This window comes from Aethalodelphis obliquidens, unplaced genomic scaffold (assembly GCF_003676395.1).
Source record: "Aethalodelphis obliquidens isolate GAN/ISIS:26980383/991018 unplaced genomic scaffold, ASM367639v1 scaffold99, whole genome shotgun sequence".
Taxonomy (NCBI): Eukaryota; Metazoa; Chordata; class Mammalia; order Artiodactyla; family Delphinidae; genus Aethalodelphis; species Aethalodelphis obliquidens.
In genome coordinates this window covers 2,996,411-3,017,994 of record NW_020838043.1, presented here as the reverse complement: position 1 = coordinate 3,017,994, position 21,584 = coordinate 2,996,411, and the positions used below count along the sequence as shown (strand labels likewise).

General features: G+C 39.7%; 1 protein-coding gene across 22 annotated transcripts in view; it reads right to left on the bottom strand.

The window, feature by feature from the left end:
• Window positions 1-3,806: 3,806 nt before the first annotated feature.
• BCLAF3 (BCLAF1 and THRAP3 family member 3) overlaps window positions 3,807-21,584 on the bottom strand; it is a 79,807-nt gene continuing 62,029 nt past the window's right edge. For 18 of the 22 annotated variants that reach the window (XM_027096140.1, XM_027096147.1, XM_027096131.1 and 15 more), the window contains 3 exons: window positions 20,273-20,371; window positions 16,352-16,506; window positions 5,692-6,749 (listed from right to left, as the gene is read on the bottom strand). In XM_027096140.1, the coding sequence (XP_026951941.1) occupies window positions 6,692-6,749; window positions 16,352-16,506; window positions 20,273-20,371 (312 nt within the window). In that variant the 3' untranslated portion in view covers window positions 5,692-6,691. Of the gene's footprint in view, window positions 4,345-5,691; window positions 6,750-16,350; window positions 16,507-20,272; window positions 20,372-21,584 lie in introns of those variants that run through there. The other 4 variants (XR_003430671.1, XR_003430672.1, XR_003430670.1 and 1 more) reach the window with 3 other exon arrangements.

The following is a 21,584-nucleotide window of genomic DNA, read 5'->3' as shown; positions in this document are numbered from 1 at the left end:
GAAAACATAACTTTTTTAAAAAAAATTAATGAACACATGATATCAAAAGACATGCATATAAATTAAATCATCCAAGAAAAATGTGGAGGGAGAGAAGAGAGCCAGGGAATGGGCCCTCAGGATCACCAGCACAAGGGGGCAGACAGAGGGTGAGAGGCCTCAGAGGAGACAGAGAAGAGAGGTCCAAGGGAGAAGGCCAGGAAGGGAAGAGAGAAGAATTGAATTCAACAAACACCAAAACAGCTGGGGGCTCTGGAAGACAGACAAAAATGAATGAAAACAAAGCAAAGGTGATGAAAAGAGTAAACAATTGAAAAAAGAGCCCAGATAGCCAGGTGCTGCCCTGAGGGTTGGGAGGTTTGGACAGAGCTTCAGAAAATAGAGACGGTGGAAGGGGAAAATTATCATAGAATGGAAGGATCTACGTCTCCAGGCAGAAGGGGCCCAACAGGAGCTCAGCTAAACAAAGGACCCATTCAAAAGACCCATCGTTGATAACTTTCAGAAGATCAGAGAAAAAGAGAAAGTTCTAAATCTCTCTGAGGTTAAAAAACAGTTCACATATACGGGAGTAGGAGCCAAAGCAATGGAGAAATGTTTTTAAAATAGAAAGAAAATTATTTCTAATCTATTCTAGATATTTCATATAAGTAGAATCATATAATATTTGTCCTTTTGTGACTGGCTTATTCACTTAGCATAATGTTTCCAAGGCTCATGCACGATGTAGCATATATCAGCACTTTATTACTTTTCATGGCTGAATAAGATTCCATTGTATGGAGAGACCACATTTTGTTTATCTATTTATCTGTTGATGGACACTTGGGTTGTTTCCACCTTTTGGCTTTTGTGAATAATGCTGCAACTACAAGTTTATAAGTCCCTGCTTTTAATTCTTGTGGGTATATACATACCTAAGAGTGGAATTGCTGCATCATATGGTAATTCCATGTTTAGCTTTTTGAGGAACTTCTAAGGCAACATTTTTTCACCATAGTTGTTAAGAGACCATTAAATTAGTCGCACTGTGTTCCCTTCAATCCCTTGCAGAATATTGTCATCAGCAAGAACTTCACAACATTGGAGTCAATTTCTTCTTAACTAAATATTATTTTAAATGTCATTACAAGGGATTAAAATTTGAGGTAAGAATTTACTTTACAAAATTACCTGTAAAGTTTAATCTAGTTTTTAATAGCTTAAATGATACGTACAGCAAAAACAAGCTTTCTTAACGTTAATAAGTCAGGGTTTTAGAAGACATTTTTAGGGGACTGCCCTGGTGGCACAGTGGTTAAGAATCCGCCTGCCAATGCAGGGAACATGGGTTCGAGCCCTGGTCCGGGAAGATCCCACATCCCGTGGAGCAACTAAGCCCACGAGCCACAACTACTGAGCCCGTGTGCCACAACTACTGAAGCCCATGTGCCTGGAGCCCATGCTCTGCAGCAAGAGAAGCCACTGCAATGAGAAGCCTGCACACTACAATGAAGAGTAGCCCCTGCTCGCCACAACTAGAGAAAGCCCACACGCAGCAACGAAGACCCAGTGCCGCCAAAAATAAATAAATAAATAGATAGATAGAAGACATTTTTAGCTTCCTGAGAATAGGATTCTATCCCATGCCCTCTAAAATACGTAAACTTGAATGTCATACAAACTGCAAACACATTTTAAACATGTATGTGACTATCTGCAAAGGTTGAATATACATAAATAAAATATTATCTCAGCTACCAAAAAGATAAAGCTCAGAAAAAAAGACTAATAAAAAATAGCAAAAGTTAGTTGACACTAAATATATATGAGCAGTGTTATTATGAATGAATTTTTCTTACTTTTACATACTATTCTAAGTGAATTTAAATTATATGTAATTATAAATTATTAGAAATCAATAATTTTTATTAAAAAGTTAACACAACACATAAATAAGCTTATCCACATTGATGATGTGGGAGGGACACAGGCAGTAAAATCCCTCTGGACTAAGGAGAAGTAGGTAGCCCTTGGAGGTAAAGCTTGTTTACATGAATTTTTAGTAACAGATACACAATGGATAGGATATTCTTACCACTTTTTTTAAAAAATGGCTTTATTTTATAAAAATGATACAATGTTCATTATATTCAACCAGAATACAGAAAAGCACAAAGAGTCACTCATAATCCCACCACTTAAAAAACCATCTGTGTTAACAGTGGGTGGGCATATGTCCGGACCTCTCTATTCATGTACAGACACTACTGATGGTGAAAACTGATATACTTTTTATCTTTAAAAGTTTTAGTTAAATTTATTTGAATGCTACAGAAAAAAATTAGAAATGAAACTGAAGGTGCTGCTCAACTTCAGATTAATATTTTTTCATCATAAGGTCTACTGGTTCCTAAAAGACCTAAGTAAGCCAGTGATTCTCAAACTCTTGAGCGAGCATCTGAATTCCCTGGAGGGCTTGTTAAAACAGACTTCTGGGGACTTCCCTGGTGGCGCAGTGGTTAAGAATCCGCCTGCCAATGCAGGGGACATGGGTTCGAGCCCTGGTCCGGGAAGATCCCACATGCCGCGGAACAGCTAAGCCCGTGCGCTACAACTGCTGAGTCTGCGCTCTAGAGCCCGTGAGCTACAACTACTGAGCCCACATGCCACAACTACTGAAGCCCACGTGCCTGGAGCCTGTGCTCCACAACAAGAGAAGCCACCGCAATGACAGGCCTGAGCACCACAATGAAGAGTGGCCCCCACTCACTGCAACCAGGAAAAAGCCACGCACAGCAACAAAAGACCAAACACAGCCATCCATCCATCCATCCATCCATCCATACATACATACATACATAATATCCGTTTTTAAAAAAACCAGACTGTGCTGGGCCCCACCCCCCGAGCTTCTGATTCAGTAGGTCGGGGTGGGGCCAAGAATCTGCATTTCTAACAAGTTCACGGGTGATGCTGATGGTTGGGGAACCATACTTTGAGAACCACTGCATTAAGGTCAAGAAAAAGACTGAAAAACTTAAGGTTGGACACTACGTTTTTTTCTATTTTATATAATACAATCTTAGACACCATAACTTGACATGACACCTGCCCATGAAAGATGAGGTGGTTAGTTCTTAGAATTCATCCCATTTTCCCCTACCCCACCTCACCCCACCTCCACCATGTCCCGACTGATTAACGTACTTCCATTTTTGTCACGATTTATAACATTTACATTCTATTCTACATCTCTGATTCCTCAGTTTTAAAACCTTAGTTGTATATTTTAACAGATTCAGAGCTAATAACCATTCCTTTTGGTGGGACTTCGTTGGGGAACCTGGTATCCTCTCTCGTCTGGGTTCCCATTAAGTGTCCAGAACTGGTGCTCACTGGACCAAAAGGTGTATCTTATCCTGTGAGCTTTGGCTTCCCCAGGCTGCTCTGCAACCCAGAGAACGCCTTGTCCTGGTGAATCTTTCCCCTTTCCCTGAAGTCCTGAGACAGAAGCAAAGCCCTCACCTTCCCAAGGATTTTCCTTGACTCTCCTCTGTATGACCTGGTCACCGCACCAGTCCCTTTGTACATACCAGGGCTCCACATCACTCCAGTTTCTTCGCTCAGTGCTACTTAAGGGGTGGAGGGGGGCTGCGAGTCACACCTCACCTTGCTGCATTGGCATCTTCTCCGTGCTTCCTTGTTCGGTTGCTGCTGGTGAATCTGTGGCTGCCGGTTACTGAGTTTGCCAGATAATGGAAAAGGAGAGTTTCTGATCCAGCTTTACTTTTCCTGCTTCCTTCCACCTGAAAGTATCCCCATCCTTTTTCTAAAAACTACTGAAAAATGTAGGATTTATTGGGTAAAAGATGGTCCACATGATGCATCTACATAAATTATTATAATGTAAATATAATAGTTTTTTCCAACAGAAAAAAATGTATCCTCCAAAATATTTATAGTAGTTTTATCTGTGATAAGATTATGGCTGATTTTTTAAAAACTGAAATTTACATTGACATAATCGTAGATTTACATGTAGCTATAAGAAATAATCCGGAGATCCCATGTATGCTTTACCCAATTTCCCCCAACCCATCAAATTTTAAAACCAGCAAAACCACCAGTGGAATAGTGCCTCTTGAGGTCTGTGAAACCAATAAGAAAGAAATGTGACCAAGGGATGCTCAACCAGGAATGCCAATTTCTCTCTCAACCTTTAGTATATTATGTTCGGTATAGCACTTCACACTATAGGTTGCAGTTCTTTGTTTCTGTGAATGTCTTCCCCAACAGTCGATTAGGTGTCTCAGAGCAGGAACTGTGTCTTATTACCTTTGTCTTCCAGGGCCAGAGGAGGGCCTACCACACAGAGGAGGAAGGTGAGAAGGCAATGATATGTGACTTATCAAAATAACTTTTCTTCTGAAGTCTTACACATTCAAGAATTCAAATTATTTCCAGTCAATAAAAAGTGCTATGGATAACCTTTTGTTCAACCTCCACACAAAAATTAGATATTTAATTCCTAATAGACATAGTCTATTTGTTACTCATTCATGCAACTAATATTTAATGAGTTCCTACCATTTGTCAAGTAGGATGCTGGCAGCTGGGAATGCTATGGTGAACAAGACAGACATGGTCCCTCTCCTTATTTTATACTTTAAATTATAAAGCAAGCCCTTCTTTTTAGCCATTAGATTTTATGCACTCAATATTTTCTAAATACATCCATGCTACAAATAGGTATTTTGCAAATAACATGCTTTTTGCATTTTGAGACAGTACCAAAAGTATATTCAAATATGCCTAAATAGGAAACCGGTTGTGGAATGATTAATATTGAATCAACCATTTTACCCTTAAGTGCTACAATAAGTAAAAATAGAGCTAGAGAACCAACTTTGTTTAGTCAGTTACATTTTTTTTTTCTTTTTTTGGCCGTGCCGCACTGTGCCGCGCCCAGCACCATGTGGGATCTTAGTTCCCTTACCAGGGATCAAACCTGCGTCCCCTGCATTGGGAGTGCAGAGTCTTAACCACTGGACCACCAGGGAAGTCCCCAAGTTACACTTCTATGTTTAATGTCCATTTTCCCTATCAGGCTGTACGTACCATAAAGGCGGGCTCTATGTGTCTTGCTCTCTTGTTCATTGCTATAATTTTAGCACAGAATCTGTGCAATAAATATGCATTAACCTAATGATGAACTATTCGAGGTTTATAACTGTTCCTCAGAGTATGGGAATAAATGAAATAAATTATTTTAAAATTTAAGGCAGATGTTTTGGGTACTTAACACAATACAAAGTTGTCATACTGCTGTGTGCATGCATGTTTTTCTTGCCATAAGTGGAATGTAAAAAAAAAAACCTGACCTATAGAGACAGTACACAGCATAAGACAGGCCATCCATCTAAATTTATTACCCAATTTTAATGCATCAAGCACTCTTGCCCCCTTACTGCTGACCCACTAAGGAAATGGCTACTCTATCTTTTAAAGGCATGTTTAAAAAATTAAACGTTTGCAATAAGATTTTTCATAATCCAGTCATGAAAAAGTTAAGTTCTTACCAGATTTTGATGCAGAAAGTTCTGTCTTTGTAAGTGCAAAACAGTGGTTTAAATATCAACAGTTCCTACCAAGGGCTATAATTCTCACATGAAATTAAAATAATGTTCTCACAAACTGGCAAGTAACTGCTTCAAGCAGAAGGAGCAACAGTATTTTATTTAATTACAATTAAACATTTCACAAAAGTTTAATTGGGAATGTATATGTACTATTAAGCAGAACACAGAAAACATAAAGAAATAAGGTATTGAGACCTAAAATATCATTTAAAATCCTACCAATGTTATCTTACACATAGTAGGTACTCAATACAACTGAACTGAAAATAAACACTTTATAATATGTGCTTGCAAAATGTGTAATGCTGTAGTAGTAAAGTACAATTTCTGAATATGAGATTTTGTCTGTCAGTTTTTTTTAAAAGCCTTTAAAAATATGATATGCATGAGCTTACCCTGAGGGAAAGTAAGATGGAATACAGATTATAAAATCTTTATGTATTTTCCACAATAGCATTTTGAAGTTGGAAAAGAGCAAATAGTTGTGGAAAAAAACTGAACGAACCAATTACTCAAAATTCAGTACACTCATAACTACCTGATGGAAAATTTGAAGCACCTTTTGTTATGTCTTCTTATGTCATAATATGAAATGTATGAATTATATAGACCTTGATCTTCAGAAGCTTAAGAAAACTTCAAGTTGTAAGCCAAAATGTCATCAGAAAAAGAAAAATCTGGTATAAAAATTGCTACGTAAGGCCACTGTTTAAAGTTCTTTCATGTACAGACACTATACAATTCAGGTACTTTTGTTTTTGTTTTTATTACATAAGCAAAACTTTCAACATAGAAACGTCTGGATATAACTCAGTTCTCTATGAAACCATGCTCAGAGAAAAATGCATCAACAAATAATGCCCTTTTGAGACTTTTTGCAAAAGAAGCTGTAGTTAATACAACTTTTAAATTGAATACTGTAATTTAAAAGCAATTGTTAAGGGTAAAAAAGTTGCAGCATTCCACTACAGAAAAATAAAGTTATTTTATCAAGATAGTTACAGTATTAGTGCTTTAGTGCCAATTCTAACTCTTGACAAAAAGATGCTCCCAAATATCATCCTGTAGTGTCATTTCCACTTGTAACAATTCCAGATTAGATTGCTGGGGCAATGTTTGTATATTCCTATTGAGAGAAAACAAAAGAAATACAGACTTCAAAAGAAGCATTGGTTAAAACATCTGAGCTAGAGTTTTGTTTACATTGCAATTTTCAAAATATTTTAATTAATGTATTACCGCTTGCACTCAAGATCCCCACAAAGCTATCTGGATTCCCAAAGACACAAAGTAACAACAAAACACATCAACGCGGATATCAAATGATAAGTCAGTAGGACAAAAAATATATATGGCACTTGATAGGCTGGTATTAGTAAGCTAATGAAAACAGCATTCTGCTATTTGGGCGAGTTTCACTGGGGACATCACTGACAAAAACTCAAGACTCTTAAACCGTAGTCCCTCAAGAACAGAGCCTGATGTGACACACGCACAACCTCAAATGGGTACTTTATCTTTGTCATTATATGGTATCTAATTCTAAAACTATATGGACTCTTCTAGCATGACTGGTAACAGCAGAGAAAGCTATTAGAGGGGGGAAAGCTTTCCTGCTTTTGGATGGTTACCTACAATGTACGAAGATGTATGGCTTCAATAAACACAGGAAAAGGAATTCACAATAACAATAAGACTATGATTAAAGGATAACAAATGTGAATTCTATACTGTGATGCTATGCAAAATGTTAAATTACCAACCACAAACTGGACATAGGACCATGCAACTAATAAAAGAGCAAAAATGGTAGAATGACATGTTTTTCTGGGACATTAAAAAACTTATTAATACATATATCCTTACCTTTTACTAGGATCTTACATTATTAAAACTGAAAGAAATTTAAAAGTTGATTTATTTTTTGGCACTTATATTAGTATGGAAACGTTTAATTCCAAACAAAAACAGTACTGAAGAAAATTCTTCTATTTTGGTTAATGAAATGTTCAAAATACATGCATATATATTTTTGTCAACATCATTCCTTTAAACAGAGCCAGAATACATTGTATCCTATTTCTTTACTCATTATATAATATAAACATCATTTACATTGATCTTCAAATAAAATATCTGTTGCCTACTAACAAATGTAAAAGGAAACGCTAACTATAATAATTCTGAAAAACTTTTTCAACTGAAATATCTTGTTTATAAAAATGTGGAATTATTCTGAATCACATTCACCCTTGACATGGCTTCTTCTACACTATCTCTTGGATTGATCCCTGCATTCTTCCAATTATTTGAAAACCTATTATAAGCAGAATGCTGAACTAGACATACGAGCATCACCCTCCTCTAGGTTTTCATAACTTGACACTTGAGTCAACTGTTTCCTTGTTGATCTTCCTGCACCTCGCCTCCTCCCAGAACCTGCTCACCCAGCCATCAGCCTCAAACACCACTTTCTCCTTCTCAGTCTAGGAAGATGTCCTACTGTCACCACATCACATCCTCTATATTCTACCCAGATTTTGAGGTCCTCTATAATTTGCATACCCCTGTCTCTACCCAACTCCACATTCTACTCCCAAAAATGGATCTTTGGCTGTAGCCCATTCTAAGTCCTACTCTCCATGACTCAGCTTACAACCTACCTCTTTGGTGAAGAGAGTAGAAATCACAGTACTTAGCGTACATTCCCTGACCATTTCTAACACACTGATCCTTTCCACCTCTCTGTAGGCACTTACCATCTGTGAAAATAAGCTCTTCAAAAATATGGCTGTGCAGAAAAGAGTTAATATAGCATACCTGACCGCTATTGTTTGAAAAGTCTGATTATAAGGTTGGCCCTTGGCTGGCATCTAAGAACTTAGATTTCAGGACGGTTTCCACCACTGATGAGTGCATAAATTGTGCAAACAACATGGTCCATGCTGAACATCTGCTTTCTTGCTCTGAGTCTGGAATGTGGTATGTGCCTGGCAGGGGGTGCCTATGTGACCAGCGCTGGGCGCTGAGTCTCTAACGAGCCTCCCTGGTTGGCAACATTTCACGCGTGTTGTCACAGCTCGTTGCTGGGGGACTCAGGCACATTCTGTGTGACTCCACTGGGAGGGGACTCTTGGAAAGCTGCACCTGGTGTCCTCTGGACTCGCCCGTGCACCAATTCCCCGTGCTGATCGTGCTGTGCGGCCTTCCGCTGGAACATCTCATCTATGAGCGCCACCACATGCTGAGTCCTCTGAAACCTCCTAGCGAATCACTGAACCCGGGGTGGTCTTGGGGACCCCTGACACAATTGCTGCTGTTCACTAACTTTTTAGAGCTATGGATGGGTGTGTGTGTGTATGTGTCTATGTGTGTATGATTAGATTAGATTCCATTCAACAAGCATTTTTAAAGACAGACCATATGAAAGGTAATGGGGGAGACGTGACGCTAATGAGGTACCCTCTGTGAAGGAGTTGATCAACTATTTGGGGAAATAGGAAGGTAAACAGCAACAGTTAGAGACCAAATGAAACAAGAGCTAAAGAGGGGGCTTTGGTAAGGCTTTACAGTGGATCATAAAAGGACAGCAGGGTTTAATAAGAAAAGGATGGGGATCAGGAGGCTATTTCTAGCCAAGAGAACGTCAGGAACAAAGATAGAAATACATGAAAACGGGCTTCCGTGGTGGCGCAGTGGTTAAGAATCCGCCTGCCAATGCAGGGGACACGGGTTCAAGCCCTGGTCTGGGAAGGTCCCACATGCCGCGGAGCAACTAAGCCCGTGCGCCGCAACTACTGAGCCTGCGCTCTAGAACCTGCGAGCCACAGCTACTGAGACCGTGTGCCACAACTACTGAAGCCTGTGCACCTAGAGCCCGTGCTCCGCAACAAGAGAAGCCACCGCAATGAGAAGCCTGTGCACCGCAATGAAGAGTAGCCCCCGCTCACCACAACTAGAGAAAACCTGCGGGCAGCAACGGAGACCCAATGCAGCCAAAAATAAAAGAAATAAATTTTTTAAAAATACATGAAAACATATATTATGCTCCAAAAAACAGAGGGTGCATGGAAAAATGTGGTTAGAAAGGCAGCTTAGGGCTGGACCTGGCTAACAAGTCTGGTCTCTTTTTTGATAGGCAACAGATTCCTTGGAAGGTGTCTGCACAAGAGTGATATGACTCCGACTGTGTTTTGGGACAATAACTGTGTTACTAGTGAAGGGACAGAATAAGCAAATCACAGGAGGCAAGGGAGCAAGTTAGAGGCTGCTAAGATTCCCCAAGCAGACCAGGAATACCTACGAATGTAGCATACAGTAAAGGTGGCATTTTCAATCAGTGGGGAAAGGACAAATTACTCAATAAGTAAGCAGTGTTAGAAAAATTGACTATCTCCTGGGAAAAAAATCAGATCCTGCCCTTATATTGTATCGTTAAAACAAATTCTAAAAGGAACAAGTATTTATATGTTGAAAAAAGTAACCATAAAACCACTTAAAGGAAACACACTAAGGAATTTTAATAAGCACAAACATGATATGAAATCTAAAAAGCCATACAGGATTAACTTGACAGGTTCATGAAAACTGACAAGTTCTGTAATGTAAAAGCCACCATAAACAGCCAACTAACATGAAATAAATAGGAGCAAAATATATGATAGGTTAATACCCTCAGTAAATCAAGAGCTCTTAAAAATCAGTAAGAAAAAGTACCAACCCTCAACAGAAACATTGGTAAAACATAGAACTAAGGAAATTGAGGGAAGAAATACAAATGACACATAACATATAAAAAATATGTTTGCATCATTAATAACTGAAGAAAGGCAAATGAGAACTATCTCCTGCTATTAAACTGACAACAGAAAATAAAGATTAATAATGTGGAGTGCTGGCTAGGGTGCAGGTAAACAGGAACTTTCATGTACTTCTGGTAAGAACAAAAATGAGTAAAAAGGGAGCTATGGCAAGGTACCAAAATGTCAATGTGCACAGTGGTTTAAAGGAAATAATGAAAACCTGTAAACTATCCTGAAGTCATCAACAGACGCTTGGTTAAGTAAGTCAGTAATCATCAAACTGGTTTACACATACCCTTAGGAGTATATGAAGACTTTCCAGTGAGTATGTGGGTACAGACAGTTTGGAGGGACTCAATTTCCAGATCTTCAAATTCTCAATGTTTGCTTTCCAAAATAACCTGCCTGTACAATCGGTTAAGGCTGATTCCCTACCTCCCACTTTTATACTAGGAAGATACACCTTCTCATCCTGAATCTTAGTACTTTGCATTACCTGGGGACCCCCCCAAAAGAGGGGGAAATTGGAAATACTGGTGACGGTGCCAAGAAACTGAACCAACCTTAGCAGCTAGTAATAAATAGCATACTTCTGCAAGTCGGATGCTTTCCATTTCTTTGCTTTCGTTTAATTGTAGGAGGACAAAATCAAGCTGTCAGTAAAAGAACATTCAAAATACTTTTTGAGGATAGATCACTAAGTGACTTTTTGGCCTATAATTCAGAGTGAGTCCAAAGAACGGAGTGGCATTGCTACAATAAAAGTTCTTTCATTCCCATCTATACAATCATATAAACAAGGTTTCTCAGGACTTACATTTATAAAAAGAAAAAATGGAATTGATAATTGAACACTATTATTCTACTACTAATAAGTAATATTTACCTATGAATACCCAAACTAATTGAAAAGAGAAATGCATTTCCAATAAAACTTTTATCTGATCAATACTTAACAAAATCTGTAATACATTTACGTTATTTTGATCAACTGTAATGGTCATTCAGTCCAGAGAAATATTGAACACCTAAGAGTCACAGAAATCTATTAATATTCTGTGTCAAATTTGATTTGGTGAGCAATAAAAGACTTTCAAAGATAAAAGTCTATGGGGCAAACAGAATGGAATCCAAATTCAAGGCCAAAAAAAGGAATGATGTAAAGTTTCCCACTTGTTAAAAGAGCTCATCTGCGTACTTTAAAAAATGGATGTTACCCGGTGACAAAGCGATAAAGAGGCATGGACATATATACACTACCAAACGTAAGGTAGATAGCTAGTGGGAAGCAGCCGCATAGCACAGGGAGATCAGCTCGGTGCTTTGTGACCGCCTGGAGGGGTGGGATAGGGAGGGTGGGAGGGAGGGAGACGCAAGCGGGAAGAGATATGGGAACATATGTATATATATAACTGATTCATTTTGTTGTGAAGCTGAAACTAACATACCATTGTAAAGCAATTATACTCCAATAAAGATGTTTAAAAAAAAAAAAAAAAAATGGATGTTACCAAATTCCTGTGGTGTGCAGGTTCACTGAAGAGATTTAAAACAATGATGTAACAGTTTTATTTAAGACTCTATTTATAATATGCCAGAAATTCTATCCTTTATAACAAGTTAAACTTATGATTAAAAAGTATTAGATACCAACCTAAAAATGTACAAGGAGGTAGATAATTTTTCATAATTTTAGGGTATGTAAGCAAAAGAGGTTTGAAAAGCACTGAAATAAATAAGACATCCATAGAGTGGAATGATATGCGGCTATTAAGATGAATGAATTGGATGGAGCAATGGATGAGTGATACAGATAAGAACACCTGGGACAATCGCAGTCAGAAGGAAAACTGGGAGGGTTAGTACCACAAGTTTCTAGCTTGGCTGGCTAGCTGTGAGAGCTACAGACCCTGAGGAGATATCAGTGGTCTGGGGAAGAGAGCAAGTGAGACTTTATTTTTAACAGCTTTACTGAGATATAACTCACATACCATACAGTTCTCCCATTTAAAGTGTACAACTCAATGGTTTTTAGTGTATTCACAGAGTTGTGCAACCATCACAATAATCACTTCTTTTGTGCCCCAGCATCCTTCAGCTCGAGGGACACAGCAGCAGTATAACAGGTTCTTGCTGATTCATCTGATCTTGGTTCCTGTTCTATCTTTGTACCCCATGACTTTCATGGTTTTTTCCAACCCCAAAAGCCATGAATCCTGGTCTCTAACTTCCTTCTCACAGTGTCCTTCTGCTCTCTCCTTCCCCCCTTTCTATCCAGGGGCAGAGCTCTGGTAGGCACCGAGCTGACAGGTACCTGGGGACTACTGGAGAGTCTAGGATGCTGAGGAACTCCATGTTTTCCTGACCAAACACACAATTGCTAAAAGTTTTTCAGAGGCAATGTTCCCAGCGGGGACTTCATGAATTCTGAATAGGTTCTCCATCCTAGTCTGGTCCATAGTCAGACCCTCAAGAGTTTCTGAAAACGTTCTATGATGAGCAGAGAATATTTCATGGGGGTGCTTGTGAATGACAGTGGATAAAAGACAAGCTTCTTTCCAGGGGGTAATAGACATTTCTCCCATCTCCTCATCTTCCACCCCAAGCACAGAATCCAAGAGAAAGGAAACATAATAAAATGGAATTTGGGTGCCAGAATGGGGTTAATATGACAAGTGCATGATGAATGAGGAGGAAGCATTTTAGTTCTGTACTTTACTAATACTGCTTGGGAATCTTACTACCTTGTAGGCAGCTGGGGAGCTAATTCAGTTTTAGGGAGGCCACGATTATTCTGGTAAGTGGACAATAGGACATATCAGGAGCACATCTAGGATCTCCCCAACTCTTCCCGGAAGCTGTTTGGCACTGGACACAAGAAGCACATGTCTGATGGCACAGTAAACAGACTGTACTACAGAGGAACATTATAAGAAATTCAAGCCATGACTGATCAGCCCAGACATTTCAATGTGGTGGGGGAGTGAGGAATCCAGACAAGACCAGTCTAAACTTTCCTGGTGGACTTTGAGGCATGTGGAAATACAAAGGTTCATATCTAATTTCAGGTTCAAGAAGTTCCAGGACACCTAGATTAATTAATTAACCATGCATCCTTAATCTAGTCGGTGGTCTAATAATGAAAACAATGAACTCCTTAGTAGGACAAAAAGCCAAAGCAGGGTACAGATGCTGCCTGGACTAAGACTTCTCTCCAGGGCAGGACCTTCAAAGTTCCCCCCAACAATGCTAAAGCTTGGGATAAAGCAACCCTGGAAGAAACCAAAGATTCCAGGCCTTCACCTCTTTTCTTTAGGGCATGAAAGCCAAGGTAAAATGGAGTAATAGGTCTAAACTGTCAGTCTGTACATATGGAATGGGATTCCAGGGTAGCACAATACTACTAGGACAGCTCTAAGGCCAAGTAAGCCGTAAGCACCTTAGTTCACGATTTGCAGGGCAGAAATAGAGACACAGATGTAGACATCAAACGTATGGACACCAAGGGGGGAAAGTGCTGGTGGAGGGGTGGTGGGATGAATTGGGAGACTGGGATTGACATGGATACACTAATATGTATAAAATAGATAACTAATAAGAAAAAAAAAAGTACCTTAGTTCAGACCTTGGCAGAAACAGAGCAGATGTGATGTCTCATTCCTTTCCCTAAAGGTTAGGAGAGTGTGGAGCCCAACTGTTCAGAAGGGTGCTAACAGTAGGGTGCCTGAATTCATGCCATGCTCATAGAGGTGGGCCTAGTTCAAACACAAATCTATACAAAGCCTGGCTATGCCTTGCTTGCAGGTACTGACAGTAGCCAGGGTGGAAAAGCTCATGTCAAAGTAGCTACAACACGAACATCTATGAAGCAGCATCCAGAATGGTAGGCCCAAGAAAGAGTAGTAGACACTGGTTCCTTAAAAATCTAGTGTGTGGCGATGACTTCTAAAGCTCTCAGTTGGCAGCAAAAGGCAAGAGGAAGGTGAGACTGTGATCTGCCCAGGACCCTAACTGCAACTGCTACATTCTAGATGATACAAAAAGCTTAGGCCCTAGGGGCTTCCCTGGTGGCGCAGTGGTTGAGAGTCCACTTGCCGATGCAGGGGACACGGGTTCGTGCCCCGGTCCGGGAGGATCCCACATGCCGCGAAGCGGCTGGGCCTGTGAGCCATGGCCACTGAGCCTGCGCGTCCGGAGCCTGTGCTCCGCAAGGGGAGAGGCCACAGCAGTGAGAGGCCCACGTACCGCAAAAAAAAAAAAAAAAAAAAAAAGAAGCCTAGGCCCTAAAGCCTGGAGACCCATAGCAGGTTGTGGCTCTTTCTAGGACACATTTGTTATGTCCTAAGATGAAGGCTTGATGTCTGGTTTCTACTGGTTGTTAAGTGTGGCTGGCGGGCAATGTGGTCTGGAAGAACTGGGCAGCCAGCAGGAATGGGGCAAGCTGAGGAGAAGAAAAGGATGAGGAAATGGAGCAAGTTCAATGAGAATATAGAAACTGCAGGCTGAGGCAAGCACTCAGGAGCCCCCAATCATCTAAAAAACAGAGGTAAAAATGGAGCTAAATGAAACTAACAATCAGAGTTCAGCACAGAGCTAACAGAAGAAAAACACACAATAGGTACCTGAAACCCAACCTTGCAATTGAGGAAAAGGCTTGCCTCACCCTTCCTCCTCGAGTGGGGATCAATGACCAGCTTCCTTGAGAACAGCCAGGCTGTCACCTGTGACTGGGGATGAATGCCTAGAAGACCTGCTGCAAAGAAACTTGCCACATGAGACAGGAAGAGAAGCAGCACCTTGGTCCAACATAGGGAGGTGTATGAGAGGGGAAAATGACTCCAGTTACATTCATGTTTTTAAACAAGAGATAGCTTTCCTAACACCAAGAGTGATATACACAGTGAAATTAAAAACCTCTTTTAAGGCACTCAGTTAAAATTGAGGGGTGAGAGAAGTTACAGAAGATATTCTATTCAACGCTAAAACTTCAAAAAAAAAATCAGTTGTCAACTCCATTCTACTGGTCCATCTTTTGAAAAATAAGTTTTACTAAAATCACCAAGTAAGCTCAGTGTAAAGTCTTCACAAGCATGAATACTTATGGGAACACTGAAGGTTAGAAAATGTATAAAACCACAATTAGATTATTTGATAGCAACACTAGATATACATCATCTACTCAGAAGAAAATATTAGCCCCAAATTATTAACAAAAATGAGTCAAACATTGACAAACATGCCTCAACAGATGTAATGCTATTGTTCTCATTTAAAATATAATTTGCAGACGTTACTTTTATATGATATTTATGCTGCATTTTCAAATACCAACATGGTGAATTTAAATAAAATCAATCCACAACTCAAAGAGTACGCAATCCAAATTATCAAGTAATGAAACTTTTTATTAATAGTTAGAGTTAGCATATAGTAGTGACGGTTGCACAGCACTATGAATGTAATTAATGCCACTGAATTGTACAGAGATGGTTAAAATGGCAAATTTTATGGTATATATATTTTATCACAATTAAAAAACATAAATGAATGGGAAAAAAAGATAAGTTAGTGTATTTTGTAATTATGTACCCTTTTTATGTACTCAGTTCAATATTTTTTGGTACCTAGAAAATTCACATTGTATCAGGCTAAAATATATCAGCTAAAAGACTTTACCTGATTTTCCATTTCAAAGATTAACCATACAACAGAAATTCTAAAGTAAAAAGTTCAAACAGCTAGCATATTCAAAGTATTTGAGGTATAATAGCTAAGGCATTCTTCAATTATCATGCAATAAGAACACTGATATCTAGGTTGTTTCTTAAGTCAAAATTACATTACAAACTGAATTTATCTATTAAACATAGATACTTTAGGAGTTCAAAAGTCGGTCAACATTTTTAAATGATCATAATCCAACTAACCTTTTTTTTCCTCAGTAATCTTTCTCTGAATTTATTAGTGATAAATCCGCTTGGACCAGCAAACCGTAAACGCTGATATTTAGCCTGAATGCACAAGCTCTTCTGTAGTAGGCCTGATTTATACTGGGGCTGAAATGTGCCACCTCTAAAGTTGGTCTGTAAAGGAAAAAAAAATTAAATGTTAAAACTATAGCTTCCAAGTCTATTTTATTAGTATAAGAAAGGGGAGGGCTTCCCTGGTGGCGAAGTGGTTGAGAGTCCGCCTGTCAATGCAGGGGACACGGGTTAGTGCCCCGGTCCGGGAAGATCCCACATGCCATGGAGCGGCTGGGCCCATGAGCCATGGCCGCTGAGCCTGCGCTCCGCAACGGGAGAGGCCACAACAGTGAGAGGCCCGTGTACCGCAAAAAAAAAAAAAAAAAAAAAAAAAAAGAAAGGGGAAAAGGTCTGGAATGTAGAGCTTCCCTTAATTCTAGGTACTACAGATATTTAAAGGGAAAAGGTTAATGATGGTAATAAAGCATGTTTTCCTCAAACTAGCTTCCTAGTTTATTTTGTATAATAATAATTTAAAAACTATTTTATATAAATGAATTTTTAAAACTATTAAGTTAAATTTTGAAATTCTTGAAATTTATCATACTAAGAAAAAGACAACTTTAAAAACCTCAGAATTATCCTTCTGATTCATAGTGAAGTATATCAAATCCCAACTGGGTGGGGGAAGATATTAAGTATCAACATTTATTTAAGAATCAAAAACTGTCTTGGCACTTCCCTGGTGGTCCAGTGGTTAAGAATCCACCTTCCAATGCAGGGGACGAGGGTTTGATCCCTGGTTGGGGAACTAGGATCCCACATGCCGTGGGGCAACCAAGCCCACGTGCCACAACTACTGAGCCTGAACTCTACAGCCCACGCTCCACAACTAGAGAGAAGCCCGTGCACCACAATGAAGAGCCTGTGTGCTGCAATGAAAGATCCCGCATGCTGCAACTAAGACCCGACACAGCCAAATAAATTTTAAAAATTGAAAAAAAGAATCAAAAACTCACTTAACTTTACTCTTGTTAGTACCTTTTCTTAAAAAAAAAATTATTTATTTGGCTGTGCCAGGTCTTAGCTGTGGCATGTAGGATCTAGTTCCCTGACCAAGGATCGAACCTGGCCCCCTGCACTGGGAGCACGGAGTCTTAGCCACTGGACCACCAGGGAAGTTCCTCTTCTCAGTACTTTTGAGTCAATCTTTCTTTACCATAAAAATCCCACTACAGCACATATTTTCAAGAAAAGAACTATACTTAACAAGACATTTCCTGACCTGCATACTGCCCAATATTACAACAGACATAGAGAACAATGAATATGTGTGTCCCATGTGGGACATGTACAAATGGTATCTTACAAAGGAGTAATTATAAAAATTAAGTAGATTCTTCTTTCCACAATGATTTAACAAATGGGTATGTTATGCATAATGATACAAAAAAGTTTATTAAAAAGTATTTATGCCAGGCCTATTTTCCAATTATTTTCTTAAGGCTACAAACAATTTCAGGTAAAACAGAATTATAATGAGACACTGTAATTTTGTTAAAACTATCTGCACCAACTTGATACATCAGGGCTAATCTTGAGATTTACATTGCCCATTTTTACATATCTAATAAGGTGATTACTACCTTGCTTTGAATTAATCCAATTTATGTAAAAAGTAAATTTTAATGAAAGAGCTCCCTTTCTTAGGAATGATTATTTCTTCCCCCTACTTTACTATAAAGAATTGTGAATTTCTAAACAACCATATAACATTACACAGCTTTAAATGATTGGTCAAAAGGAAAGATTAATGCACATATTTTGAAAAACATTTTTTAAGTAAGTTAATGTTAAAGACCTTTCCCTTAAGGAGAATGGGTAACAGGAAATAGATCTTATAACAGTCTTAGAAAAATTACTACAACTGACTATATCTGACCAATGAGAAGTGCAACATGTAGGAAACACTTAAATCTGAATGCCCACCTACACCATCTCTAAATTATATAGACGTTACAGTTTTAGTTGACTTTATGCCTCATTACTTAAGAGATTAAAAGATGGTACAAAACATGTTTTTTTTTAAAAAAATATTTATTTATTTGGGTGCACCGGGTCTTAGTTGCAACACGTGGGATCTTTGTTGTGGCATGTTTTAGTTGCGGCATGTAGACTTCTTAGTTGCGGCATGCATGTGGGATCTAGTTCCCAGACCAGGGATCGAACCCGGGCCCTGTGCATTGGGAGCGCAAAGTCTTACCCACTGGACCACCAGGGAAGTCCCAAAACATGTTTATACAGCCTATGGCCCTAGCTATTTTTGAAAACCTAATGTCACACATGCTTTTAGGTACATGAACCACTGGCTAAAAATATTATCTATGCAATGGCTACAAATTGTGTTACTCCCACTGAAAAAAAAAATCTTTTTTTTTTTTTTGGCCCCACCGCGCAGCTTGTGGGATCTTAGTTCCCTGACCAGGGATTGAACCTGGGGCCGTCACAGTGAAAGGGTGGAGTCCTAACCACTAGATGGCCAGGGAATTCCCTGAAAAAAATCTTTTGACATCAAGAATTTTGACTCAGGAAGCCAAGGTATTAACAGAAGATCACTCAAGTACATTCCTAGTCTATGGTTTGGAGATCATTTATACTACCTTTCTGCTCATACTAACTTCCTACTAATGAGCTAACCACTCTAGCCAGACTGCCTGCTACTTTCACCAAAAAAACCCTCAGGTTCTTGGGCTTCCCTGGTGGCACAATGGTTAAGAATCCGCCTGCCAATGCAGGGGACACGCGTTTGAGCCCTGATCCAGGAGGATCCCACATGCCGCGGAGCAACTAAGCCCGTGCGCCACAACTACTGAGCCTGCACTCTAGAGGCCGTGAGCCACAACTACTGAAGCCACAACTACTGAGCCTGTGCGCCTAGGGCCCGTGCTTCTCAAGAGAAGCCACTGCAGTGAGAAGCCTGCACACCCTGTGCACCGCAGTGAAGGATAGGCCCCGCTTGCCGCAACTAGAGAAAGCCTGCGCGCAGCAACAAAGACCCAAGGCAGCCAAAAAAATAATAATAAATAATAGTAATAAATAAAAAGGTTTAACGATAAATAAATAGTACAAAAAAAAAACCCCAAACAGGTTCTTTTCTTTTCTTTTTGGGGGCAGGGGAAAGAGACACTGTAGAGTGGAAAAATATGAAAAAAGGACCTATCATAAGCACGAAATTCAGTCAAAATGGATTTAAAAAGCACCTCAATTTATGAGAGCAAGGAGAGAGAAACATAATACTTTGCACTATAATTCTTATTCCATATGTTTGGGGGATGAAGTGTTCTGGAAAAACAAACATGTTCACTGATTAAAAGTATCACTGACATCAGACATAGCTGTACAAATAATTAGAACATGATGAAATATGCTTTAACAAAGCATGTTGGACCAGAGTCTTTCTCTGATGATCCAGAAGGCCTCTGAGGGTTGTGTGTCTATGGGCAGGGTTTTTCAATCACTGAATCCTGGAGAAGGCTCTATAGCTATGCACTTACATCTTAAGAGGTAAAGAGGCAGGCTTAAAGGGAAGGTCTGGGACCTTGCCCACCTCTCCACCCAGAGCCACTCCATCTGGATCTGTTTTATGTATTTGAGTTTCCATGTAATATTTGAAAAAGGATTCCACTGGTAAAAAATATATTTGAAAATCAAATCCTGAGGAAAGGGGTCATCATTAACCTGATTACAGTTAACTATAATCCAGAAATATTAATTTAAAGCTACTATTTGAAATATAACAAAAAGAGCTTTTAATTTACTAACACTTAGAACATTATGTTCAAAGCAAAAACCCAAAGCTAGAATTGGATGGAGAATAACACTCTACCTTAAAAGTTCTTCTAAAGCCTCTTGTATTTTGATGGTTTCCCTCAATTCCAAATGGTTTGTGAGTAATGACGTCTTTTCTCTGCATAGTATGATAATTCTGCATGAAAAAAGTATTAGTATGGTTAATATACTTTAAATTTTATTTTTAAAAGTTCATTTTACCATTCAAAAAATACATGTTTTTGTTTGTTCGTTTTTGGCCACACTGTGCAGCACATGGGATCTTAGTTCTCCGACCAGGGATCAAACCCACTCCCCCTACATTGGAAGCACAGAGTCTTAACCACTGGACCACCAGGGAAGTCCCACAAAAATACACGTTTTAAATGCATGGGATTAAGAACACAAAGCATGTAGCATGTAGCTTAGCTGTATGAACATACACACATCTTCCTTCATGTAACCCATGCTAGTTTGTGAGGGGTTGGTTTAATTCATGAATGTGAGAAGTGTAACAAAATACATACTCCTGTATAACACAATGGGTAACTTTTAGAAAATGGACTGTAAATCTAGCATTTATTCAGGCATCCAGAAGAGAAACAAACCCATTATTACTAGGAGTTGCTAAAGAGTTGCCACTGTCTGAGAACACAAATTCTCAATGCTATAGGAGGCAGGTGCTGCTGAATCAGGTACCTGCTTTGAGTAGATGCTCCTGCCATGACTAGGTAAGTATCAGAAGGCAGAGTATTAAGACTGTAACTACAAAGAACCTGAAACCTTTGATGGGAGCAGGAAAGATGGGGCCCATTTTTTTTTTTTTTTTAAGAATGCCTATGGAGAACTTCCGGGAAGATGGCGGAAGAGTAAGACGCGGAGATCACCTTCCTCCCCACAGATACACCAGAAATACATCTACACGTGGAACAACTCCTACAGAACACCTACTGAACGCTGGCAGAAGACCTCAGATCACCCAAAAGGCAAGAAACCCCCATGTACCTGGGTAGGGCAAAAGAAAAAAGAATAAACAGAGACAAAACGATAGGGACGGGACCTGCACCAGTGGGAAGGAGCTGTGAAGGAGGAAAGGTTTCCACACACTAGGAAGCCCCTTCGCGGGCGGAGACTGTGGGTGGCGGAGAGGGAAAGCTTCGGAGCTGCGGAGGAGAGCACAGCAACAGGGGTGCGGGGGGCAAAGCGGAGAGATTCCCGCACAGAGGATCGGTGCCGACCGGCACTCACCAGCCCGAGAGGCTTGTCTGCTCCCCCGCCGGGGCGGGCGGGGCAGGGAGTTGAGGCTCGGGCTTCGGTCGGAGCGCAGGGAGAGGCCTGGGGTTGGCGACGTGAACACAGCCTGCAGGGGG